General features: G+C 42.8%; 2 protein-coding genes across 3 annotated transcripts in view; both read left to right on the top strand.

Annotated features, from left to right (window-relative positions):
* The window catches only part of LOC308116365 (disks large homolog 5-like), a gene marked incomplete at its 5' end in the record, with an annotated part of 31,344 nt that extends 8,135 nt beyond the window's left edge, over nucleotides 1-23,209 (top strand). Inside the window, 32 exons of the mRNA XM_080474520.1 lie at nucleotides 237-305; nucleotides 1,242-1,395; nucleotides 1,770-1,913; nucleotides 3,682-3,865; nucleotides 4,547-4,803; nucleotides 5,179-5,491; nucleotides 6,082-6,312; nucleotides 7,415-7,599; nucleotides 7,714-7,839; nucleotides 8,356-8,488; nucleotides 8,582-8,706; nucleotides 9,083-9,258; nucleotides 9,387-9,490; nucleotides 9,946-10,038; nucleotides 10,351-11,316; nucleotides 11,607-11,730; nucleotides 12,248-12,392; nucleotides 12,777-12,898; nucleotides 13,507-13,590; nucleotides 13,680-13,839; nucleotides 14,614-14,776; nucleotides 14,852-14,985; nucleotides 15,259-15,423; nucleotides 15,534-15,717; nucleotides 15,997-16,145; nucleotides 16,406-16,576; nucleotides 17,159-17,355; nucleotides 17,671-17,814; nucleotides 17,921-18,048; nucleotides 18,577-18,686; nucleotides 20,922-21,031; nucleotides 21,926-23,209. Of these exons, the coding sequence (XP_080330646.1) occupies nucleotides 237-305; nucleotides 1,242-1,395; nucleotides 1,770-1,913; nucleotides 3,682-3,865; nucleotides 4,547-4,803; nucleotides 5,179-5,491; nucleotides 6,082-6,312; nucleotides 7,415-7,599; nucleotides 7,714-7,839; nucleotides 8,356-8,488; nucleotides 8,582-8,706; nucleotides 9,083-9,258; nucleotides 9,387-9,490; nucleotides 9,946-10,038; nucleotides 10,351-11,316; nucleotides 11,607-11,730; nucleotides 12,248-12,392; nucleotides 12,777-12,898; nucleotides 13,507-13,590; nucleotides 13,680-13,839; nucleotides 14,614-14,776; nucleotides 14,852-14,985; nucleotides 15,259-15,423; nucleotides 15,534-15,717; nucleotides 15,997-16,145; nucleotides 16,406-16,576; nucleotides 17,159-17,355; nucleotides 17,671-17,814; nucleotides 17,921-18,048; nucleotides 18,577-18,686; nucleotides 20,922-21,031; nucleotides 21,926-22,029 (5,654 nt within the window). The 3' untranslated portion in view covers nucleotides 22,030-23,209. The remainder of the gene's footprint in view (nucleotides 1-236; nucleotides 306-1,241; nucleotides 1,396-1,769; nucleotides 1,914-3,681; nucleotides 3,866-4,546; nucleotides 4,804-5,178; nucleotides 5,492-6,081; nucleotides 6,313-7,414; nucleotides 7,600-7,713; nucleotides 7,840-8,355; nucleotides 8,489-8,581; nucleotides 8,707-9,082; nucleotides 9,259-9,386; nucleotides 9,491-9,945; nucleotides 10,039-10,350; nucleotides 11,317-11,606; nucleotides 11,731-12,247; nucleotides 12,393-12,776; nucleotides 12,899-13,506; nucleotides 13,591-13,679; nucleotides 13,840-14,613; nucleotides 14,777-14,851; nucleotides 14,986-15,258; nucleotides 15,424-15,533; nucleotides 15,718-15,996; nucleotides 16,146-16,405; nucleotides 16,577-17,158; nucleotides 17,356-17,670; nucleotides 17,815-17,920; nucleotides 18,049-18,576; nucleotides 18,687-20,921; nucleotides 21,032-21,925) is intronic.
* Nucleotides 23,210-23,470: 261 nt separating this feature from the next.
* The window catches only part of LOC308116372 (calcium-activated potassium channel subunit alpha-1a-like), a gene marked incomplete at its 3' end in the record, with an annotated part of 89,583 nt that continues 86,939 nt past the window's right edge, over nucleotides 23,471-26,114 (top strand). Inside the window, exon 1 of one of the 2 annotated variants that reach the window (XM_080474534.1) lies at nucleotides 23,471-24,366. In XM_080474534.1, coding sequence (XP_080330660.1) covers nucleotides 24,133-24,366 — 234 coding nt within the window. In that variant the 5' untranslated portion in view covers nucleotides 23,471-24,132. The remainder of the gene's footprint in view (nucleotides 24,367-26,114) is intronic. The other variant, XM_080474536.1, reaches the window with a different exon arrangement.

Below are 26,114 nucleotides of genomic sequence, written 5' to 3'. Positions count from 1 at the left end.
AACTGATAATTAGCTACACTCTGCTGTCAGCCCACAGGCTCGTAGTACCAAGTTGGGGAAAGTCCCACCTTATTATTCCTCCAGCTGGCCTTTTTTTTTCAGCAAAGGCTCCCAAATGTAACCCAAGCTGCACAGCCTTGATGTAGCACACAATGCTGGAGATAATCATCTGCCTATAATGCAGACATGGTCGAGTACACTCCGGGCTGACTTTAATGTTTTTGTTTTCCTTGCAGGGTCCACTTACAGCGTCTTGTCCACCATGCCGTCGGACTCGGAAAGCAGCAGCTCCCTCAGCAGCTTAGGTGAGTGTGGTGCTCATGGTGGTGGCCAAATTCAAAGTCATGAAATGTGAACGTATTCTCGGGAACTAAACACACTTTAAAAAGAAATCGCCACTGGTTCATGGATGTTTAGACTCTGAGCACATGCAAGTGATTACACAGATGTGAGAAGGATTTAAAAACCCTCTGACCCCACACACACACACACACACACACACCACAGTTCTTTTAGTCATTCTATGAGGGAGAAAGGATTTGACAAGTCTGTGCTGTTTTTAAGAGAAACAGAATCTGCAACAGTAGATTAGTAGTTGGATTTCTGTGTGAGATACTTACAAATGCTGAGGTTAATAAACATATCTGGATATGTGGATGAATAATGAAAAAACTATTTCTTTCTGATTTTGACTTTGAAAAGACGAGCATGATTCAAAGTCATGCCATTTTTAGATGTTTGACTGCACTCCAAAGGATTGTTTAGAGTTCGGGTCTATTTTAATGGCAATGGGTTAACAAAACAAGTTCAGCCTGAGACGACTGAGCTTTTTGAGCACAGTCACTTTTTTTCTCTTCCATTTGGTTTTTTTTCATCAAGCTTTCAGTGGAATTAAACATGAGGCATACATCTTGTGTTAAAGAGCTTTTAAAGTGTCTACAAGATCTGTGATCATTGAACATATGGGGCTGGACCTTTTGAATCCAATCTACATGAGGTGTAACATGAAGAACAAAAGCCAATTAGTGATCAGAGGGGTGAAAAGTAATTGAAGTTGACGAAAACAACACTGTAAAAAAAACTAATCCAATATAAGAATCTTCAGAGTGCACTCTTCAAACCTGTACAAGTATTTTTTTACATGCTTGATGAAGCTGCAGCAAGGCCTGCCAGCATTTTATCTCTGTGACCAGCCCATGCCAGCAGTGACATGCTGACTCTCACAGGTACTCCCTGTCAAGCTTCCTCCCCGCCGCCCACTCACATGGAGGGCCATCAGGTGAACGAGAAGATGGAGACCATTCTGTTTCAGCTGCGGCATGTGACGCGTGAAAGAGACGAACTACGCAAACGTCTCGCACTCTCCTCACCTGGAACTACCTTCGATGACTGCAGGTACTGTTCTGTACTCAGGCGCCCCTCTGCCTTTTTCCCAAAGTAAACATTTACAGTTAAGCGTAGTGATTTTATGTGTCCTTGCTCTCTGTGAATGGGGGCTTTCTGATTTGTTCAGCATTTAAAAGCAACTAAACAGCAACAGCCTTGCGTGAGGCAGAATTGTTTTAAAATCTATGCTCAACTCTGTAAAACAAGGGGTGAGCATGCAATTTTAACGACGCCCGACTTTCCTTGTGCTCCCAAAAGCACAAAGTTTCATTTGATGTTTATTTAAACTCGTGCTGCTCACGTCACCCCATGTGGTGTCTTAAAACTTAATTTTCATGCATCACAATGTTGTTTCCCTTCCTTCTCCCCTCTTTCCAAAATAGACCAAACTCGAAAGCGGGTCATGACTATGAGCGTTTAAAGCTGCAGTGCATGAAGGCGATGGCGGACCTGCAATCCCTGCAGAACCAGCATAGCACCACGCTGAAGAGGTGCGAGGAGGCTGTGAAGAAAGCAGACTTCTACCAGTAAGTGGAAAGCTTACTACAGGGACTTTGTAAATTTTTTAACAACCGGTGCATTTGTGCTGTATGCATTCATGCTCAGCCTGCAGGGTTTTTGCTGGTGTTCAGTCCCTCCTCCTCTGACATATTCATAGCAGATTGCATAGAACAGATTTTTTTTTTTTTTTTTTGTGAGAGTAATAGGGATGAAGCCTTTATGCCAGTTCAAAAGCTGATGAGTTAAGCAATGAAAAAAATCCTTTCTGCCCTCCATCAATCTAATTTGTCTGTCGGCATGCCCCAGGGCAGCTGTGGCTACCATCACTGGTGGGACTGGTGTGAATGAATAATGGTCTCTACGCGCTTTGACTCAGCTTGAAAAAAGCGCTATATAAAGCCATTATTATTATTATTATTATTATTATTAATTTACTTTTTAAGGTTGCTTCAAATAAGGACAAAGTCTTTTAGCTGCTCAAATCCCACAATGTCTTACCACACCAGAGGTTGAGAACACAGGCTGAAGTGCCTCAATACATTTAATGCCCCTCTTGAAGAGTTTATGCCAAGCAATGCTCGGTCATTATTATCTGACCACTGCAAGCATGGCACGGCCTCTGTGGCACGAGGATAATGCTACCGACAGAGTATTTGTTGCTGAGTGAAATAAGCGCTGCCAAGTTGACATGAAGGGAAGGCTGGTCCATTCGTGTGATTTCATGATGCCATACTGTCTCCAGAGTGTATGGGACCAACAGCTGGTCCCCAATGCAAACAGACAGATGAAGGATTATTGCCACGTTTAAGCCTCTCCTTCTGGGCCCTGTTTGCACATCAGAGGGTCACTTCATTTATTTTTGTGCGATCAGCTTCTGTTTATCTTCATTGACATCCAATATTTTGCTTCCTCAACAGTCACATTCATATCTGACTGCCGTATTGTATTTTGATCAATACATTACTAAGAAGACAAGGATAATGTTTACATTCATTAATCATAAACGATTTCCTGAGTTCTCCAACTTTCACTTCTGTACAGGTGAAGCAGTGTTATGCATAATTTTACATATATTTACATGAGATATATATATTCTAACACTACAGTAGTGGACATATTACTTAATATATGTATTTTGTCTGCAGCAACCATCCCCAAATACTAGGATTCATTACATAAACGTTGGAGTACTTTGTCTGCTGGAAGCAGGTTTTTAATTTATGTTCTGACATCATTTTTACTCCCTAAAAGTCCCTGCTTTGAGAAGAGTTTTCATTAATTTGCCAGTTCGATGCCTTGACCTGAGACCGCATTTTGCATCTGTCGTGCTACTCGAGCTGATTTCCTTTCCAGTGTTGTCTCAGTGAACCGGTTTTATAATGCAATAAAGTATGACGGAAACTACCCCTGCTCCATGTTTACAATCCGTGAAACAAGGATCTCCTTTGCTTTTATGGTACCGTTGTTGTATGGTTTTGGACTTCTTATCTCCCTTACCTTGATTGAAGGTGCAGTGCATTTATATATTAATTGCCTTTCTCCACGTCAGCATCCTGGTTTGTGTAACACTCACAGGTCATGTTGGGACCATGGGCAACAATGGGCATATGATTGTTTTTAGTTCCTTGAAGAGAAATACCATGGTCTTTAAAAAAAAAAAAGAAAAGTTGATTACTAATTATTCAATATTTGTTGGCACAAAGAGCATGGCTATATTTTTAGTTCTGTAATGCAGATTGTACGCACAGCTGGCAGCATCCACTGTTTGATTTCTTCCTTGCGGTATCTCCACAGCACACTGCACAGCCGTCTGGCAGGCGAGCACGGCCAGCTGAAAGATGAGATGGAGGCAGTGAGACAGGACAACATCCAGCTGGTCAGGGAGCACAACCACGTGAAGCAAGCCTGCGAGGAGCTCAGGAGGCTGCATGAAGACGACCAGAGGGAGGTGGCTGATATGAGGATGCTGCACCAGCAGGTACCAGTGAGACCGGTCATCCCATCACCATTCATTCCTACATGTATACGGGCGTAAATGTCCATGAGATAATGAACGAGAGCATGTTGTCTATTTGCACTGCAGTTCTTTGTTTCTCAAGGGAATGTCAATGAAATGCAATAAGTTGCATCTTATAGTTTGAGGCCGCAGGTAATTCATCTTTGTCTTATTGACCATTACATCTCGGGTTGTTCAGACAAATGGGATCAGGCATATGGGGACATCTCACGATGTCGCTGTCAGTCAAAACATTCTTTCAAATTGGAGAAAAGGCCAAACCTGTGCACTTTGACTGTGGCGAAGCTGACTATACGTCAGAATCAGTGGCAGTGAGAGGTTGTTTCACGGAATGATTTGCAATACATTACATAATCATTGAGGAAATCTTGGTGTCTCCAGAGCTTATGTCTTCATTGGATAAAACTACTGCTCAGCCAAAGCCAAAATTGCACAGAGATTTCAGTCCAAAGGTTACGTCTGTTGTAAATGCCAGCTCGTACTACATCTAGGGTAGCTTCTCTTGCATGAGATGGCGTCTTTTCCCCAGAAAGCACAAGATTTTAAGATGGTGTGGTAATTTTGAATAAACAGATTTGTACATTTCTGAGAAAAAAAACCCTTATTCTTGTTCACGTGAGGTGTCTGAACTCTCATTTGCAGGTGATGAGAGAAGGCTCATCTGATGTCCTTAACAAGCTGTATGACACAGCTGTGGATAAGCTGGATGCCATGAAGGTGGACTATGAGGCCCTGAGGAAGCACTACAATGAAAAGACGGCCAGCCACAACGCGGACCTGAGTCGTTTGGACCATGCCGAAGAGGAGAACCACCGGCTGCAGAAACAGCTGGACATGCTGCTAAAACAGAGAGACGCTGCCATCCACTATCAGCAGCAGTACTCCTCTTCTATAAGAAGGTTAAGCTGCAAAATAACGCAGACACACAAACTCAGCTGCCCTCAAAGCCACACACTCGAACCCAGCAGCTGTTAATAAAAACACTAATGACGGCCAGCAGTTGCAGGAAATTATGCTACAAACTGAGTACTTGACTTTAGCGCCAAAGGCGAATTTGCACAGTGCTTAAAATGTGCTTAATCCACAGCAGATGAAGCTTTGAAAATAGACTTATGCCTTTTTTTTTCAGTTTTCTTATGTGATGTAAAGAATAATCAGTCTTTTTTTAAGTTTGTCCGTTTTGGTTGGATTTTAAGTGTTTTGTTGCAAAGTGCCTATTAACTGTGTTACACTAAAGTGTCCTTAATTCTGCTTTAATTTCTTTTGTGGAACAGGTTTGACAACACACAACAAGAACTGTCCAAGGCCACTGCCCAGAATCAGGAGCTGCAGCGAGAAATGGATCGACTGCAGTCGGAGACGACTCGGCTCAAGACCCAGCAGCTGAAAGCGGCCAAGGACTCCGAGAAATACAAAGAGGAGCGGGACTCTGTGATCAGCGAATACCGCTTGATCATGAGCGAGCGAGACCAAGTGATCAAAGAAGTGGACCGGCTTCAGACGGGTCTGGAGATGGCAGAGGCCAAGCTCAGAAACACGTCCTCAGAGCGGAGGGTGGCCAGCGAGGAGCTGGAGGCATTCAGACAGGTAAAAGCTTTAGAGGATCTTAAATATAACTTTCTACCCTATTTCAACTTTAAATATATAGCTGGAGTGTTAGACATGGTTGTTGCATCAAGACAGGAGCTGCTTTTGTGTGGTAAATGATTTGTGCAATTATGCTTATGAAGAATAACTAATTGCATAATGTCTATATTCTCAATGTGTCTTCTAGAGTTGAGCTCGTTCTTGTCCTCATTCATTTTGGTAACACCCAGTGCTTTTGGCTGGCCAAAAAGTGATTACACGTCATTGAAAAGATAAATGCAAAACAGGCTCTACAGTGTGACTTCTAATGTGGGTATGATCAGTCTAGAAACATCTGTTTAAACAAAAAAAAAAGGTAGTTTTAAGGTTTTCTTTCCCTTCATTGGATGTTTGTGCCATCTCTTCCCTCTTCTTTATCTTCGGAAAGCAAGTTCTGGTTTCATTATTACACAAGAAACAAGCAGATGAAGAAGGTTCAAACATGGAATAATTAAACAACTTACTCTTATCAAATTACACAAAAAAGTTCTTGTTTTGATTGTCAGAAGTCAAAAAAGAAAAGAAAAGAAAATGTTTTTTTTGACGTGTAGGAACTGGCTTCAGCACTGGTAGACAGAGACCGGGCAATCTGTGAAAAGAATGAGCTGCTGGAGAAATACTGCCACGAAGTGAAGGACAAAGCCGAGGCTCAAAAGGAGCTAAACCAGGCCTGCAAGGACATCGAGACGGTGCGTGAGGAGAGGGATGTGGCCCGCAAGGAGAGGACCGAGGCCATCATCCAGAGGGACCAGCTGCTGCGAGAGTATTACCAGGCCAGACAGGTAGCCAGACAGACCAGTGATTTATCATTACAAATGGAGGGATTCATTTTTTTTTTTTTTTTACAGATGGTAATCCCTTCATTTCATCCCTCATCGTAGTAGTGGGATTTTCTTTTCGTCAGCTGGACTGTTTCCATACATTGATTTCAGTTGGGAAAGGTGGGCAGCACCCATCACTGCGTTTATTGACTGTCAGATTAATTACAATAAAGGTCCTGCATTAGGAAATGACCTACAATTACTGTGAGAAGCATCAGTTTAACCCTGACATACACAAGAAAACTGCACCGCTACTGAATAGTAGTAAAAGCAGTGAAGTGTAATGTAATTAGTTTAGCTGTTCACTTATATGAGGCCTTCACCGTGATTGTGTTTCATTGCTGTTTAGATATTTTGAATAGGAGAAGATGAACATGTGCTTCAGTGCCGCAGACTTATGAGATTTACATTTGTTGTACTTTATTTGACCCATTTCAAACAAATCCAATCAGACAGTTGCTGTGACACCTTGTGGACAGAGCTTTCTCTTTCACTGGAATCTGATAAATTGGGGTTTTTCTTCAGAAAAATGACCGGTCTCTTTACTAATTGCACTTTTTCTCAAATGGAATTTAGTAAAAGATTTAGAGTGCATTAACTCTGCATTGAGGTTTTTGATGTAGTTGTGATGAAAAACATGTTTGGGATCGTTTCTTTTTCTCCCATAAGTGCACAAACTGTCAGATGATTTTGCATTGTCTTTCATCAAGTGTTAAATCAGTGGCAACATTTTCCCAGACAATTCTTTTTGTGTTGTTTTTTTCTCTCTCTGCTGTCTTTTCCTCAGAATCCCTGCTGGGAGCATGCCGTGGGCTCATTGAAATTAATGAGGGTGTTGCATTTTTGATACAGCATTAATGTTGAGATGAATGCAGCCTCCAGCATCTCAAACGTGTTTTAGTAAAAATATCTGCTTCATTTTGACATTTTATGAGTTGATAGCCTTTTTCCCCTGCAACAAAACCCTTAAATTTCTCTTTTATCAAATATCAAAAAACACCTTCTTAGACACAAGCCACGGATCTGCCAGTTTCATCATCGTACATTTCCGTGTACTTCTCAGCAACAAGACTCTGCCACCCTGGACATGGAGCGTGCCAACAAGGAGATAGAGGTGCTGCGGAAGCAGTGCGAGGCCATCTCTCAGGAGCTGAAGGAGGCCCTGCAGGAGGCCGAGGTGGCCAAGTGTCGACGGGACTGGGCCTTCCAGGAGAGAGACAAGATAGTGGCAGAAAGAGAGAGCATCCGGTGAGGAATTGTTTTTTATTTTTTATTTAATTCAATGTCTGTTCAAATGAGTGTGAACAAAAATAGTTGTCAAAGCCTTCCGTGATGCCTGATTACACTGTGCACTTTTGTCAGCACACTGTGTGACAACCTGCGACGAGAGAGGGACAGGGCTGTGAGCGATCTGGCAGATGCTCTGAGGAATCTGGATGACATGAGGAAGCAGAAGAATGATGCTACGCGGGAGCTCAAAGAGCTAAAGTGCGTCATTCCCCCACACTTTTATTCCTGACCAGACTTTTGCTGTCTTCCGCTCCATTACAGCTCCAAAACTCAATTGTTGTTCATCATATTCCGTTTGCATGACTGCTCTCCTTGTTTTGGGTTCTTCTCTGCCCCCATGTGGCAAAGTCATGTTACTGAGGAGTTGAGAGAGCTCCTTGACGCCGTGGATTCAGAATCTTTTCAGTTAGTTGGTCCAAGCATAAAGCCCAGTTTGTGCTTAGATGTACCATACCGGTAAAATAACGGCATACTAAATAATGGAAAATAAATGTTTTTCTTTTTCATGCACAGATTACTCCAGAACTGTTTGTTTATTGCAATTTTATTCAACAAAACATATCATCCTCTTCAGACCAACATTGGCAAAAAGCTTCTTTCTTGTCAGGTTGTTAAGTTTATAGAGTGTTTTCAGAAAATCATCCTCAAAGTATAGATTTAAACCTGATGTAATTTTCCTGCTAATTGAAGAGTTACACCTTCTATGTCCTGCAGAGAAAAGATGGATGACCAGTTGGAACAGGATGCGAGGTACCGTCAGCTCATGGCTCATAGTTCACATGACTCGGCCATAGACACTGACTCAATGGAGTGGGAAACAGAAGTTGTAGAGTTTGAAAAGCACAGAGTAAGAACTGCTTAATTTTTCTCAAATGGATATTGCCTGATTCTTTCATGATGGTCCAAATTTGAATATGTCACCCATATCTCTTTATTCCAGGACATGGATCTGAAGGCGCTTGGGTTTGATATTGCAGAAGGGGTAAATGATCCCTATTTACCAGGAGATTGTGGCATATTTGTCACAAAGGTGGATAAAGGAAGTATTGCTGAAGGAAGACTGAGGTAAATACATTGCTGCCTCATAGCTTGGCTTGTCTTCATTTCATAGCACTTTATACTCATTATAACAATTTTATACTTTTTGTTTTTTCTCCAAACCAAACATTTCAATGATCTTTATGACATTTTATTGGATTGCTTTGTGTGGACTTTCACATAAATGAAATACTGCATGAAGTTACACCAAACACTAATAACAAATCTCAACAATTGCCTGCATTCAATACTACGTATACACATATTCCTTATACCCTAAAGCCAGTTAAATGAAACTCTCCCAATAAAGTTATTTATTTTTTAAGGCCTTCTCTGTATTTTTTTCTTCATTTACTTGTTCAAACTCATTTAAGTTAAACTACGCTTGCCTCTTTCTGTACAGGGTGAATGATTGGTTGTTGAAGATTAATGATGTGGACCTGACCAATAAGGACAGGAAGCAAGTCATCAAAGCTGTGCAGAGTGAAGAAGGAGTGATCAACATGGTGGTTCGCAGACGAAAGTCGCTGGGCGGACGGGTCGTCACTCCCGTCCAGATAAACCTGGCCGGACACAAAGGTCAGCTTAATGTTCCAATATACACATGAACTTAATCATGCCACTGTTTGTATAACCATATTTCTTTATGGTATTTATGGGTAGTCAACATGAATTATAATTTTTTTTTCCTCTCTTGTACTTCTCAGACAGTGGTATTGGTTTGGAAAGTGGAGTGTTTGTTGCCTCTTTGGCTGCAGGCAGTCCAGCTGCCAGAGAATGCAATCTCACCGTTGGTGACAGACTATTAGCTGTGAGTATGTCTTTTGAAAACTGGTGTAAGGTACATGGGAATATATGCCAAAAAAAGACCTGAAAGACATCAGCCTGCAGTGCCCTCCAATGACCACAAGGGAGTAGAATAATACTGCAGATATAGTTTACTAACTCACTGTTTGTGCTCTCAAGTATTTTGACAATATAATCTCACAGTGGTCGTATAATGCAAATGTTTGTAATTTGTGAATTTGTACTTGCATGAAGTATTAGTAATAATAATAATATTTATTGGAGAGTTTATTTCATTTGAGGCTGCACTCAGATCACACAAGCTGATAATTTGGTATTCCTTCTATTTAGAAGTTGTGAAACTTCCAATTGTCTAACATAAATTCATTGTAGATCATCGTCAGAGCTTTCAGATGTAAAATATGACCATGAAGTGCTATCAAGTGAGTTGTAATTGCGTGTTTGTTTGTGTGAACGCAGATCAATGGCATTGCTCTTGATAACAAGTCACTCTCCGAATGTGAGTCTCTGCTGAGGAACTGCCGCGGTTCGCTCAGCATCTCCCTCATGAAGGTAAAGACACCAGAAAGAGTTCTAGTTCAGCACACGATTCACCCATTCACATTGGAGTTTTTTACAAGTACTCCTCCTAAACTGTGCTTTCTGAATAAGGTGCTCTCTGAGAATGTGGAGGTTATACTATTGGTAACAAAGTCAGTAATGTAGTGGGTACAACAATTGCGAACTTTGAAGAACTTTGTGTGACGAGTCATTTTTTTGAATATCTCACAATGCATCATGAAGTGACTTTCACATTGGATGATGTTTTGCTGTGTGATGACGGTGAATTGTGAGTGTTTTTTTTTTCACCTTTTTCTTTGACAGTTCCTCCCTCAAAGCTATTCTGGCCAAAGTTTATTTGAAACCTTGCGAGACTCAGAAAAGATACCTCGGCTACAGTCCTGTGAGGTCCACTCTCGGAGCTGCAGGAACTCGAAGCACAACTGCTCCACACAAACTGACACTTGTAGCTGTGACTTAGGCAGCAGGGAGGAAGAAACATGCAAGGATGCAGGCGACTCCCTGGAAAGCAGCGGCAGCAGCACTCACTCCCACCACAAACCCTTTTCCAGCAGCTCTGTACACTCCCGCTCCCATTCCACTTCCCACAGCCCCTCTGAGCCCCACCCAGAGTTCTGCTACCGGAGGCAGGACTTCCACCATTGCGCCTTCACCTTCACCCCTGTTCCCTCTGACTGCAGCCATACTCGGGCTGCTGTGGACAGAGTTCCCAACCAACCAGTGAAGCCATGTGGAGGCACATGGCCAAAAGTAATCGCTGGGGCTTCTCTTCCCGAGTGCACGCAACTGTCGATCTACAAGAAACCCAAACAGAGGAAGTCTATCTTTGATCTGAATGCTTTCAGGAGACCTGAGGCGACTCCAAAGCTGGACTACATGTCTCTCTCTCAGTTGCCCAAGCATTCGCCGCAGAACTCTTTGTCGGAATCTGCTCAGGCACCCCCAACTCCACCAACCAGGAGTGACTCCTTCAGGTTCAAGCACCGGCAGCAGAACAGCTCAGCGTCTGACTCCACCATCACTACCGGCACGCCACCGGCCTCCCCAGCCCAAGCTACAAGCCCACAGGACAAAGCCGAGGGAGACAGCCAGCTATATTACACTAATGCTCCGTCAGGAGAAACGATAAATGGCTCCAAGAAGCCTGAGGAGGAGGGGAGTCGACACAAGACGGAGGTGCAGGAAAAGAAGAGGTACCGGCCAAAATCGGCACCAGCACTGCGGCGAAATGTGACTCCACTGCACATGCCCGTTCCCGTTCCCGTACAGGTAACACAGATACTCTCCTTATCTGATCTGGCATCCTGTCATGTTGTGCTGGAGTTTCTAGCTCACTGCGTCTTTCTCGCGCTTCCATTGGGAATTTCTAAAACGCGTTTCTTGCTACTGAGCTAAGTGGTCTTTTATAAATAAAATGTGATGAGCACTGAACAAAGTAACCTTTCAAAGTTGTGTTGAATTTCAAATGTGCTCTTCATGGACAGTTTATATAACATATATGTAGAAAGTAAGTGTTGGTCAACCATTAACTTTGCTGTATTTGTGACTGCTTCACACAGGTACAGAGTTTCTCTATTGAACAGCACTCTCCAGAACCAATGGACTTGTTGCGCTTCTCTCCCATGAGGTCTAATCGGTACAGCATGCAATTTGCACCCCCAAGTTACAGCAACCTCACAACACGTAAGTCATTGGGACCCCTGATTATGATCAGTTTTGCTTTTATATCCAAGTTTCCTGCTAAAATTTCTCACCACCATCAGAAGACTTCTACTGTTGGTTAGCTGAAAGAAACTGGAGATCTTCCAGCCTGTTCAAAGTCATTCACTCGGTCAATATTCAGAGCACGTTCTTGTTATCAATCCAATCAAGTTGAGGATTATTATTGCTGTGTTGCATCACAAAGAAAAGCAAAGTTGTATCTGATGCTGGCATTGGAGGATTATATTGAATATACATATATTAGATTGTAAAGGGATTGAAAGAGTTTCTACAGTAGATAATTAGGTATGCATTTGCAAAGTAAAATGATGCAACATGCTGTAGAGATAATTCTGAGGTATCAGTCGTTGTTTTGACCAGATAATTACTCATGATCGAAAGTTGACTAAATCTTGCATTAATCTTTAGATATAAGTGAGTGAGAACTCGAGCAGACATTCTTCTTCGTGTAATTTGGTTCTCCCATGTGCTCCTGCAGACCCAGCTCATCGAGGTCTATCCCCGTGCCCTGCAGTGACGGCTGTCATGAGGAACCCAGTCTACACAGCCTGGAGCCACGAGATCCAGAACAACAACGGCCCCCCACCTCCGACCTCAGATACCTCCCCACACCCACACACAAGGTGTTCTTTATTACACCAATTGCAATTTTCACCTTCATGAACTCTTTGCACATTATTTGTGTTTGGAAAAATCTAAACAAATTCTTATGCACTTTGTGATGTAAATTGATTCTGAAGCTGTGGGAGTTAAATCCAATTTGATTTAAATTTCATATGACCATATAAGTACCCAATATCACTGCAGTTCATTCATCTTTGTTCTTTCATATTGCTTTTCTTTGAACATTGATTTATTAAATCCTTTACAGTGCAGCGATTATACAAAACGGCGTCAACTCTGCCCTAGATCTGGGGAACAGATGGCATGGAGCAAAATATGTTTTGCTTTGGGTTGAATAATTGACCTCTGTGGGACTTAAACTGACCTTTTCCCATCCCTTTTAGCCCCCAGCATCAAGGTCGCCTCAGTCTGGACCTTAGCCACAAGCGTACTGGGGACTTTATTGAGACGAGCTGCAGCCAACCGACACGCAACACCAACTCCTTGCCGTCGAGCAGTAGACTGAGTATGTTTGCTGTCCTACTTTTAAGTCAGTCATAGCTTGTTTGAAATGGGCTGTTGCTTGTCGTCAAGGTCTGCTCATTTTAAATTACAAAAGCACACTCTCCCTCTTATGCAATGCGTCTGTGTGTGTGTGTAATCAGAAACAGCCTTGGTTGCTCTGGAGGAGCAGCAGCTCTCTGTATAAATGATTATTTTTGTAAGTAAAAGGTAAACCATCATTTTTGAAAGGTCCTTTTGGCCATAATCTTTTACTATCCGAAGCAATAACAATAAAGTTACAAACGGCAGAGAAGTTACCCTATATGATGCCATAAAAGGTCCCAGCTTCGTCAGTCATTTGTCAACTGAAGTGACCACACCAGATGAGATGTATTGCCGTGTGTCTGATTCTGCTCAGGAGAGGACAGTGACTGATTGTGTACATCAAACATTTGTTTTGCAGCATTTAATCAAAACTGTCGGGGAAAAGAAAGTGTTATCACAGTCGTAAGCTATTTCCTTGGAGAATTCCTGTAACCACACAAGCAGAAAACTCTTTTTTTTTTTCTGAGAAAATGTTTAATTCTCCTTTTGAGTGAACTGACTAAAGGTCTGGTTTGTTTTTCATAGGCACCTCCGGTACGTTACAGTTTAGGGCAGAACGCATTAAGATCCCTCCGACTCGTTATCATCGCTCCACTGGATCGGACAGAGGTACTGCTCAGTTTGAGTTTCCACAATATGTACTTGAACAGTCCAGCCAAAATGTCAAAACTGAATATCCGTGCATTTTTCCACTTCAGGCTCCCTTTCCCATTCAGAGTGCAGCAGCCCAACACCGCCTATGTCCCCTGTCAACCTGGAGACATCATCTTTCACCAGCAGCCAATCACAGAGCTCCATTTTCACACAGCCCAGGATATCAGTCAGCCCTGCTCCCATTGGTGACAGGCGGAAAGATGGGTAGGCCAGCACCTCACCCAGGTCCTTACACTGCCATCATTTAGGAGAACACGACATGGTTTCCACCATTTGTCTGCGCTTCTGTCTGGTTCATTGTGATTAACTGTCTAACGCAGTAAACAAACCTGTGAGGCTCCATCTCAGTGTGGAACACAGAGTCGCCATCTGTCATCTCATCCTCGCCTCTTTCTCCTTCACTGCTGATGGTTATAACCTGAAGTCTCTTTCTTTTCGGTGATCATACTCTCTTTCCTCTCTCCATCTGCTTCCCAGATTTTTCTCTTGCCACACTTCTTCTGTTAGACACCCAGTGGCAGTTAGGCCCAAGTTCTTCTCTTTAAGATGCTTGAGGTTTGTCTGGGACTGCTTGTAGCACAAATGGTATATGCACTGTTTGCAAGCTCTCCTTTATGCACATAGCAAATGAACACACACTATTGGTCCTCCCACTTTGCAACCGTTAGAGATGAATAACTTCTATGCCAAATGACCTTAATGTTGTATTGAATCATCTTTTCACTGCTCGTAATTTGTCCAGTATTCTGATGAATTGTGAATTGATGCATGACCTTGAGCAGGATAAGTTTGCACATCCCATATGGCTCCTTGAAATAAAAATCATTGTTTTGAAGGATTCTCTAGATATAAATTGCATTGAAACAAAAGACTGAAGAAAACAACTTCTTCTTCCTGCATGCCGCATCTTGCACCGTGCTGTCAGTCCTATTTTCTACTGAATGGTGTATAACGAAATCCACTTCTTCTCCCCTGAAGGCCATACTTGGAGGAGCCTCGCAATGTGACGGTACAGAAAGGAGCAGAACCACTAGGTATCTCTATTGTGAGTGGAGAGAACGGCGGAGTGTTTGTTTCCAAAGTGACAGCGGGCAGCATTGCTCATCAAGCTCGTCTGGAGTACGGCGATCAGCTCCTCGAGGTGCAGTAGTCACTACATGTTAGCTACGCGGTTCCTCCTTTCATTCAGCTTCTAACAAGTCGCTACTCTGTCCAGTTCAATGGAATCAACCTCCGTAACGCCAACGAGCAGCAGGCGCGACTGGTGATCGGACAGCAATGTGACACAGTCACCATCTTGGCTCAGTATAATCCGCACATGTTCCAGCTGGGCAATCACTCTCGTTCAGGGTAAGAGAAAGGGAAGGTTAGGAGAGAAGAACAGTTGTAGTAGTGTGATGTGAAAACATGAATTAACTGGTTATGCTACATATGTGCCATAATGTCAAAATTTTGCAATTTGTTTAGAAAAGTGACCAAAGTAGAATAAAGATGTATTGTAGTGTTCAACTAAATTACTTAACCTATAACAAATCATCTGTTCTAATGCAATGATATAATCCTGCATAAACAGTGACTGTGTTGGGTTTTTAAAAGCCCGTTAAAGCCTTTCAATTGTCTCAGCTCTCGGATGGAATCCATCAGCAACCAGCCGACACCACGAGACAGCGGAGCCACCACCCCAGACAGCCACTCTAACATCGATACTCTGAGCGAGCAGGACGAAGGCACCATGACGCCACCGTCCAAGCAGACGACTCCCGCCACCAGCCCTCACAGCTCCTTCAGGTATTTGCTCTTTCTCATTCAGAGTTTTGCGTTTGGGTTCCATTAATGAAATCTTTGACATGTTTGTCCTGCTGTGTTTTTTTTAAAAGTAGTTTTCATTTTCCCCTCAGGCTTCCTGGTTCAAGCACTCGCAGGGCTGTCGAGCCTCGGCTGGTGAGGCTGAAGAAAATCCACGTGGAGCTGGGAGTCCAGATCTGCGGAGGAAACGTTTATGGCGTCTTTGTGGAAAGTCTGGATGATGACAGCCCGGCTAAATGTCCCGATGGTTTGCTGCCTGGTGACCTGATACTAGAGGTAGCCATCATGTTGTGCATAATGAAAAGTATGAGACGTACTTAGAGACTGGTTCACAAAAACTCTTCCGTGTATCTGGTGAACACAATAGATGCACTGTATACAAAAGTAACCCGTAGCTACACATCCCAGCAGGTTAGGTAAGAGTGTTTTGGCACGAACCGTGTGAAGTCCAGCCTCTGCTATATTTAGAGCTGCCTTCTTTTTATGCAATTGTTTCACTTGCTTATATAGAAATGAGTCACTTTTTTGTCAGCTGTGTAATTTGTTTCTCTGCAGTACAATGGCATCAGCATGAAGAACAAAACTAAAGAAGACGCTTACCTGGAAATTTTAAAACCGGCGGAAACCATTACATTTAAAGTCCAGAACTGTGCAGACAACCTTGCAGCAATCAAAGAAACTCCTGGGGATGGATTTTTCATAAGGTACCCTTGTTCTACAATCTTTTCAAAGAAGAAAAAAAAAGTCAATAAAGTTTCAGCCTTTAGATTTCTTAAGATGTATTCATGTCCATGGCACACTGTCGTGTTGTTTGAAAGGCCTTGTGAAACGACCTTAAAGCATCTTGGTGTGACTTATCTTTGTCTGAGACTGGACTTAGGAAGGGTTAAATCAGTGTCCGTGTTTTTCTGGGGACCAAGAAACATGCTCTGCTTTCTGGTTCGTATCGATCTCGTCTTGTCAGGGCACTTTACGACCGGGTGGCAGAGGTGGAACAAGAGCTGAGCTTCAAGAAAGACGACATCCTCTATGTTGAAGACACGCTACCAAACGGCAACTTTGGCTACTGGATGGCCTGGCAGCTTGATGAGAAGGCGCAGAAGCTGGAGAAAGGACAAATTCCAAGCAAATACATGTACGTGCAAATTGGAATATCGCACTCGCTTCTACAAGAAGAAAGAGAAGCGTCAAACATATCCACTCGAAAACAAAATCGACCGTCACATGGTTCATTCTTGACTTTACGTTAAGTGTTAAAATGACAAAGAAAAACATTAACTTAACTTTTTATAATAGTAATACCTGCTGTGTCTCATTATATTTACTGTGGTATGCGCTGATTAGCTAGATCTCTCGTGAAGTGAATTGGCATGTTGTGAGGATTAATATGTGAAAACATTCATGATGGTCTTTACCAACGTTATCTTAAAAACTTAGATGGTGGCAGATTTCTGATTTTTCTGTCAAGTCAGCACTTAAATTAGTTAATTAAAAAATTAGTTGCAAGTTTTAAAAAAAACAACCAAAAAAAACCCATTTCACTTCATTTTGCCTCAGGACACATTGAGTGGCATCATCTGAAATTATACTTACAAATAGTGTTGTGTTTAACACGGTCATGAATCTGAGCACTTTCATACTCATCATTACTTACCTGCTGAAGCACAGATCCGGCCTCATCGTATTCTATGTGAACATGCTGAATTGTCTCCGCCAGGATGGACCAGGAGTTCTACAGAAAACACAGTATGGTCGATATGAAAGACGACAACGGCACCAGCAAAACTCTGTCTGCTGCGGCTCGCAGGTCATTCTTCCGTCGGAGGCTAAAGCACAAGCGAAGCGGATCCAAAGATGGAAAGGACCTGATGGCTCTGGATGCCATAAGCACAGACTCTTTGCCAATCACAGAGGGTGAGAAAAGCCTCTCTCTCTCTCGCTCTCTCTCGCTCTCTCAGAAGTAATGTCCTCTCTCAGGATTTATTAGGTTTGCAACCAGATAGAAGTGAAAAATGAAACTGTACTTGGCTGATTTGACCTGAAATTATTAGTCTCCAGATTTGTCAGGCAGCTCTGAGATATGAAAATGTGACCGTGGAGCGCGGCTGTGAACCAGTAGCCGGTACACAGACATTAATATCTGTGGTTATTAACTGCTGCTGTATCTGGATGCCTTCTTGTGGACTTCAGATTATATTGTATTTTCTTCTTTTGTCATTTCCTGCTCAGACGGAGTGAGCCTGATGTACCAGCGGGTTCAGAAGGTGGAGTGCGCCTCTCCTCGGCCGGTGCTCGTCTTCGGTCCTTTGGTGGAGGCCAGTAAAGAAATGTTGGTGAAGGAGGCTCCTGACAAGTTCTGTCGCTGCCTGCCTGGTGAGCTCCAGTATAACGAGTCTTTCAATGGACTTCATCAGTCACAAGAAGCTACGCTAAAGACTTCACGAGACAGATTTTAATGCTCATGAATTTGTGCTTCCAGAGATTATGAAGGCGTCGCAGCACGCAATAGAGCGGGGCGTGAAGGACTGCGTGTTTATCGACTTCAAGCGGAGGAGCGGCCATTTTGACGTCACAACTGTCGCATCGATAAAAGAGATTACAGAGAAGGTCTGTTATTCTCTTTGGATTCTGCTATACTTCCTGCCAGATCAGTAACGTGGCCTCTTTTACAATCATAAACTACAAAATCGGAGTTGATTTTCCATCACTGTAATTTTATACATACATGGGAGGAACAATTATTAATAAACGCAAGAAAATGCCGCTCAGCCAAACCCTGAAACTGACGAGTTAAAAATCCCAAGTGAACCAATTTGCTAACTTTATCCAGTTTTTTCTTTTTCTTTTTCTAAATAGTGGTAAATTGCCAGATTTACTACTATGCAGAAATTTTCCTTTTGATTAATGCTTTTAAACATATTTCACAATGAGGGTTAATTCTTGGTCTAAACTGAGTCAGTGAGTGACGCTTCAGGATCAACATGCTAAACATTCAACCTGCGTTTTGTTTTTGATCTTAATTATTCATGTAGAATAAGATGAATGCTAAAGGATCAAATGTTCGTCATTTGCTTTGTTGCCTCCACTAAACCATCTGTCAATCATGTGATCTTTTGCTGTCATTTTCTCTCATAGGACTGTCACTGTTTACTTGACATTGCCCCTCACGCCATCGAACGTCTCCACAGCGTTCATATCTACCCAATCGTCATATTCATTCGCTACAAAAATGCCAAGCAGATAAAGTGAGTAATCTCATGCCTTTTTGATCTTTTATTTTTCACTTTTGTCTGTTTTTTTTCCTTTTTCTTTCCTGATTTGCTCCTTTTTGAAAGCATCTCGCATGGGTCTCATGTTTCGGTACCACTGCTGCTTTGTGCTACAGAAGAAAAAGCTTTTAAGTGTAAAGTTTAGAAAGTGTGGAGTTGCAGAAGAAAAAAACAACAACCTTAAAACGAACAAACTTTCAACATGCGCTGGAGATCTCATAGCATCTTTGATCACTCACGAATGAAAAACTATTAATCTTAACTTTCATTGCATTTCATAAAAGCAGCAGCTTCTGCTAACGTCACGCTCACACATACACCCCCCTATAGGTAAAAGAACTGAACCACCTTATTTTAAGTGTCATTATTTCAGAAGCCTCCTCCCTCCCAGCGGCTCCTGCTGTTTTGATTGGCTGATGCAGATATCAAAAGATGCCTCCGCTGGTTCATTTGTAATCGCATGGGGAGATTAAATCGGCTGAACGGTCGGTGTGGGACTAATGCACACACGCACGCACTCCAAACGAGGACGCGCTCGGCTCTGGCAGGAACAGGCTTTCTCGGCCCCGCGCGCACACACAGCGGCCCACAGATCTATGAAACGGTGCAGCAGGCAAACATGGTCGAGATTGATTCCTGCTAAGCCTTCACTGTCATCAGCTGAGTGCCAGCTGTCCAGGGAGGGGCTCACTGAGCTTGGAGCTCCACTTTTTCTTTTTTCTTTTTTTTTTTTTTTATTTGTGGTGTGGGTGGCTGAAACGCCCACCGCAGCTTCCACATACACACAAACACACCTCCCACTGCCTGCCTGCTGCCGCTGATAGAGGCTCAAGGTTTTTCATGGGCCTTATATCCTGTGGGAGGCATCAGCAGACCAACATGTTGTCTGCATACTGAGTGCCGGGGAGCGAGGTTCTGGGTTAGGTCAGACGCTCCCGGTGGAAAATGGACATACGACTTTTCTCAAGACTGTGTGGAGTGAACGAGTGGGCTGCGAGGGTGAACGAAACGAAACGCCAGCCAAATCCTGTAGTTCTCACTGCCTACTGAGGACAGTTATAAATATTACTATTAGTTTTTCTTAACAAAACTGCCCACTGTCTTTTTGGACACTTTTTTTTTTTTTATCCAAATTGTTTTATTAAATAAAATACCAATTCATATACTGCTCATAAAAAGCATATTAGCTGAAGAAACCATGCAGTCTCTGGTCGATGCAGAGCAAGTTTAACCTTTCAAAACATCATATTTCAAAAAAATGTTTGCAAATAAATGTAGAATCAGATTGAACGCTTGAGTTTTCTATTTGAATATAATGAAGAGTTGTTGAAACCTTCCTCGGTGAACAGCATTTTGAACAGAATCCCCTTTTCTACATGACATTGAAATGCACTCCTCACATTATACCTGGACATGCAATTTAAATGATTAATCTATCACCTGTATCCACATCATCACTTGAACCAAACTGGCGTGCGGCGAGCTCCTATCTCGTCCTTGACTGTATAGATGAAGTTAACCCAGGTTTGATTCAGTGGACGTATATAGTTGTCACTCAGAAGAGATATCGGATGTTTACAGCGCTGCTTCATTCACACTCACTCATTTATATAACAGCAGAGCCATCTCACGCCACCATCCGTCTTCTACGCTGCTTTATCTAGTTCAGACCTGTAGGGCGCCGGACGGACGGGTCAGCAGTCCATCACAGGACAACGTCACCCACACACACTCGCACCCGCGGTCCATTTGTTAGTCACCGAGTAACCTCAAAGGTATATTTTTAGACAAACCCATGCTTGCACATGGACAACTTGCAAACTTTACCCTGGAAGCTCAACCCGCCCGGGAAACGGGGACATTCCTGCTGTGAGGGGAAAGTAGTGACACCACAGCGCCGTACGGCTTCATATCCAAAGACAATATAGAGATGAAATCCAGCAATGTCACTTGAGCTCAGAAGAAAAACCTCCGATAGAATCCGACCGTCATGTGGTGGTTTCCACTTGTGATCATGGTCTTGAATGAATCTTGAGGGAATTTGAACTTGGCCTGTGCTTTTAGTTTTAATCCCAAGTGTGAACGGGGTTGATAAAATGGTTTGATGTCGTGAATTCTGACTTGAAAAGTCAAATCTTCTCTGTCGTTCCTCTGGAACTTAAACGGTTTGGACCGGAGGATACTGACAGCTGCTGCTACTTTCTCCTTCAGAGAGCAAAAGGACCCTTTGTACCTGCGGGATAAACTCTCTCAGAAACATTCCAAGGAGCAGTTCGAGGCGGCACAGAAAATCGAGCAGGAGTACAGTCGCTTCTTCACAGGTTGGTGGACGTTACTCTCGTCTCTTGGATGTCCTGACATTAATTTAAATGCTGCAAACTGTCACCAAAATGCCCGTTTTTAATTGAGAATCATGCTTTGAGTCTGGTGTTTAAAACTGGAGGCTATCTGAGGTTTCTGGAGCACAAGGTCTCTGGTTTTCCAGCCTTTAAGATTGTTGTATCTGGAGCAGCAGACTGACTCTAACCACCAACTGTCCGGCTGATTAATGAGCATCTAAACGAAAGGCTTTCGCGCTGAACACACTCCACCGCTGAGCCCCCCTAACGGCGGGCGCTGGACGACCAGCGTCTGCTCGTAATCACCGCCTGAGAGCGAAGCTGATCACATCCTGCAAGAACTGAAACGGTTTTAGCTCCACTAGTTTAACTTCATCACAAAGACGACATGAGTAGAATTCTGAAAGGATACCGATTGTTTGATTAAAAGCAGAAACACTTTTGATTCTATTTTGCCAATGTGCAGTTCTCCCAAACTGAAACGGTATTTTGAACGATTAGAAGATGTTTGCTGTTCACTAATGCTGCCTTCAAACTTTAAATTGATCCAGTTAAACTCAGAAAAATCTGAATTTTTAAATGAAGTTAAGTAATACAGACTGTTGGATACAACTCCTATGTTTATGTACAGATAAAGTCTTTTTGAAGAGTGTCGGATGAATTGCATTTGGAATTGGCCACAGAAATTAGATGGATAAAATATGAATGAACCTTTTGCAAGAGATCCATACACGGGGATTAAATCGGCACCGTAAACGCAATATAAAAGGAACAAGAATTAAAGCGGCATGTGACGAATGTTTGTTCTGTGAAAGTTAAATGCTGAAAGTGACATTTTAAACCCAACTCTTCCTTCCCGCCCTCGCTGTGTTGCAGGCGTTGTCCAAGGAGGCAGCGTCTCCTACATTTGCACTCAGATCACGACCATCGTGGAGCAGGAACAGAATAAAGTCCTGTGGATTCCAGATGGAGCGCCGTAGAAATTTGCCCTCACTAAAACCCACCACACAGAAACATTACGAGGCAGGATGTCTTTTATTTTTGTGTTTTAAATTTTATTTTTTTTTTTGGTAATCTGGTACAGTTAACGTCCTGAACTATTTTTCACGTGTAGCAATATCGGCACTGACTATGATCATGCAATATTCCCACTACGATAGTGATGTACTGTACTCCAGCTAGATTTGTTTACACTAGTATTTAATACTTGAATGTTTTACTCTCCCTAGTGTCTAGTAGCACTCCTCTCCTTTTTAATCCTGTTTTACTCCTTTTGAAAATGTTGGACCACAGGAAGACTTTTCTTTTCAGATGAAGATAGAATGAAGCGCCGCGTTTCCTTCTATATTTATCAGATTTCCCTCCATGTAATTTATCTAATTCAATCAAAGATGTTGGTTCTGAACCTTTTGTTATACTGTGTTTTAGTTCATAGGAAGGATGCTATTTTCCAATTAATGTTCTTATTTATAGAGGAGAGATTGTGGCAACTTGGCTTTTTCTTTTTTTTTTCTTCATATTGTGTCGCAGTCTTGTGTTTTTATTTTGTCCGGAAGGCGCCGTTTTTCATTTCAGTCCTCAAATGTTTGTGCCAAGCTAAATAGACTTCTTAATCACTACATTTTTGGGTTTAAGGCCTCATCTTCCATTTTAATTCATACTGTGGGTTTGCTAGTTTCACCGTAGCCGTCCCAGTTTGTGTTCTACTGGTATTGCCAATATTATTCCTCTTTTATCAAGTGGATGTTGTTGCTTTGTAATGAAGGGATGTTTTTTTTTTTTGTTGTTTTTTTATTGTGGTTAATGGTTGGCTGTGAGTTACACACATTTGACATGTACCTGCTCAGTAAGTCACAAATCAACATTTCATCTTAAAGTCTGATGAAACACTTCAGGTCAGGTTTTCTGCTGATGAATTATAATATTTCTATAAAATATTAAAATCACGCTACAGTTAATGAAAAGTTGTGGTTGTGTTCACTTTTCATTCCGACAACTCTCCCAACGAGTATCAATACACTGTTTGGACACCAGGGGGAGTAATAGTCCACTTTAGATGAACAAGAGGTGGGATCACTTTTTATTATTGAAGAAATCATAACTGATGGATAAATGTTATTGATTAACGCGTTTAACCATTGATTAAAGCGTTTATACGGCAAATTAGTGAACTGGTGTTAATTATGTTGGACACATAAGGACATAAAGTTTGTAATGAAGAGAATAGTAATGTGGTGAAACATCCTTTAAACACGTTACTTACTTAAAAAAACAAAATCTTAGGTTACTTTTAATGGATGTAATTTCAATCTCAAATCTAAACAATATGGATGAACCTCAAACTTGGAACAATACAAAATTGATGAAGCGGTCACTATAAATAACCAGACATCCAGATAAGCATCGACGTCTGCTCCGGGTGGCTCCTCCCCCGCTACCTGTAAATCTGCGATGCCATCTTCCAACAAATGGATGTGACTGTCGGAGCCGGAGAGCCGAAGTTTACCCGCAAGAGACGACTTCTTCCATCTTTTTTTGCGTGAACTCTAGAAGAATATGAGAAATAGTGGGCTTTGACGCGGGGCGCGCATTCAACAGTGCGCAGCGCGAGTCGCGGAGCTGCGCCGTTCAACAAGGTGGAGGAGTGAGTGGAGCCATCGGCTGCCGACGACAAACACCTCATCCCGCAACTACGATTTCCCACCTCGGGACTGTGATTGCAATCGTTCAAGTGTTTGTGGAGTTTTTTGGTGTTTAAAAAAAAATGATTTTTACGCACAGATCGAACCGGATGACGCGCAATTCCAGACGCGAAAGCGCATCATCATAAAAAAAAGAAAAGGCGCATGACTGATATCTCCATTTCGAAGGAAGTTTCTCCGTTCGTGTCTGGTTATTTAAAGTTTCAAGCCCGTGCGTGTGGCACCGGCAGATGAGACGGCAGAGGAGCGGACTGTGGTCGACTCAACATGCCTGAACCGTCGGGGCATCAGGGGGCGCTGGCTGGAGCTCCCCAACGCGCCTGAATCCCAGTGGACTTGTTTTGCTCAGAGGGGGAGTTGGCCCGTGACCAGAAGTCCATTATGCCGAAGAACCGGGAGAAATTCAGCCCGGATCCATCCATCCACATATCGAAGATGAACGTGATCATCCCGTTTTCTCCAGATGTGCCCTGTGACAGCAACGGGCAGCGGATGTGGTGGGCTTTCCTCGCCTCATCCATGGTCACTTTCTTCGGGGGGCTCTTCATAATCCTCCTGTGGAGAACGCTCAAGTACCTGTGGACTGTGTGCTGCCACTGTAACGCTAAAAAGAAGGTACGTCGGGGTCAAACCATGAAGCACCGCTCTTTAATTAAATTCATCACGGGGCTTTAGTCTGACAGCCAATGCGTGACAACAGAGGGCTCAGCCAGTTTGGTTTATGAAATGGGCTTGTAATTAAATCTGCGTTAAGGCCAAACTACAGAGCATGACTCTTGGTAATGAACTCCTGGCTTAATGCCTCACACAGAGATACAGGTGAACTATGATGGATATTTTATATTGACGGATTGATAGTGATGCATATAGCTGACACCTGTAGGAGTAAATCTCAGTGTGTTGGAAAAGGCCGATTTAAACCTGCGTCCCACACATCAGCTCATAGGAAGCTGGGAGAAAAAATATTGAGTGAGAGGGCTCAATGGAAGTCTTCCAAACTGTCTTTTCAAAAATAATATCGAGGTTAATCTGGACAATCCACATATATACATACCTCCCTATGCATGCAACCACCCAGTAACCACTGTGTGCACTGCCCAGTCCACCAGAGAGGAACAACAAACTCCCTTCTCCTCAACCGGAGGGCCAAACTGACTGAACACGTCTTCAGCAAGAACATAGTTACCGTTAACTCCTCATTAGGAAATAGTTTACATACGAAATGATGTTCAAATGTGGTTAAAATGATTTACCCTTTTAAAAAAATATGTGATCAAACTATCGGCACTTATTTAAAATCATCTCGCAGGTTACGAAGATCGCGAGTTGCCAATGTCTGAACACCTGGATGTTATCTGAAGCATTTCAGTCCGTGATATTTAACTGGGAAGATGGGGTCTTGGGCCTATGCCATCTATTCTATGTCCTCATCATGGACTGAAATCATTCTCTGCAAGAAATCCTACGACGCATCTGCACTGCGATTTGACAGATTTTCCGTTCGGGAACGGTTTCGCCCGTTCCCAACACAAACAGAGAGGCCTTCTGCCGCTCCTACACAGCTCAGATGTTCCACGTCCACGTTCTCTCCTCATTAATGTGGATCCTAATGTCTGCAAAGGAGGCAGGTTAACCCTTGTGACACAAATTGCCGAGCACAAACTAAACTCCCCGTTCCAGGGAGCATTAACGAGGCCTGGAGCCGGCGCTTTGCTGGAGAGGAAAGTTTAACCTTGACTCCATAATCTGAAGTACAAAGATGAAGCGTGCAGCTTAATGCACGTACATTTATTGTGGCGAGGAACGGGAAAGGCGGTACGTTGGGTGTCGCTGACCTTTTGAAGGGAGAACTCTATCATTTCAATAAAGGCCTCAGCTACTAATTCCTCCCATCAGTCATCATTGGGTTGTTAACGGGGGGGAGGCTGTGGAAATGTGGCCACCAGCTCCTCAAGTCTTGATATGAAATTAAAAGAAACGGCAGCAAATCTTAATCTTCACATTCCTAAAGCAAGTACAACTCATGGTCTTGCTTGAATATTGCTCAGTTTGCCAAAGCTTCTCTCTCCTTTTTCTTTTCTTTTTTTGAATTCATCTGCTTCCTACCAAGTTTTATTTATAGACGTGTGGAAGTGGAGGAGAAAACAAATCAGGATGAGGTTGTTCATTTCAGAGTCCACAGGCGATCAGTGTTTATGTGCCAGTGCAAGCGAGCCGTCAGATTTCGTTGTTTTTTTTTTTTTTTTGGGTTGTTCAGATCCGGTGAGCTCCTCCACCAACCTGTTGTGCCACTCTGTGGGAGTCACCCGGAGACGGGTCATCCTTTCACTTCCAATCTCCCTCGCTCGCTGCCTTTTGCTCTC

This window comes from Lipophrys pholis (genome assembly GCF_963383615.2).
Source record: "Lipophrys pholis genome assembly, chromosome: 1".
NCBI lineage: Eukaryota > Metazoa > Chordata > Actinopteri > Blenniiformes > Blenniidae > Lipophrys > Lipophrys pholis.
Note: the sequence above shows the minus strand (reverse complement) of the source record. Positions and strands in the feature narration are given on the sequence as shown.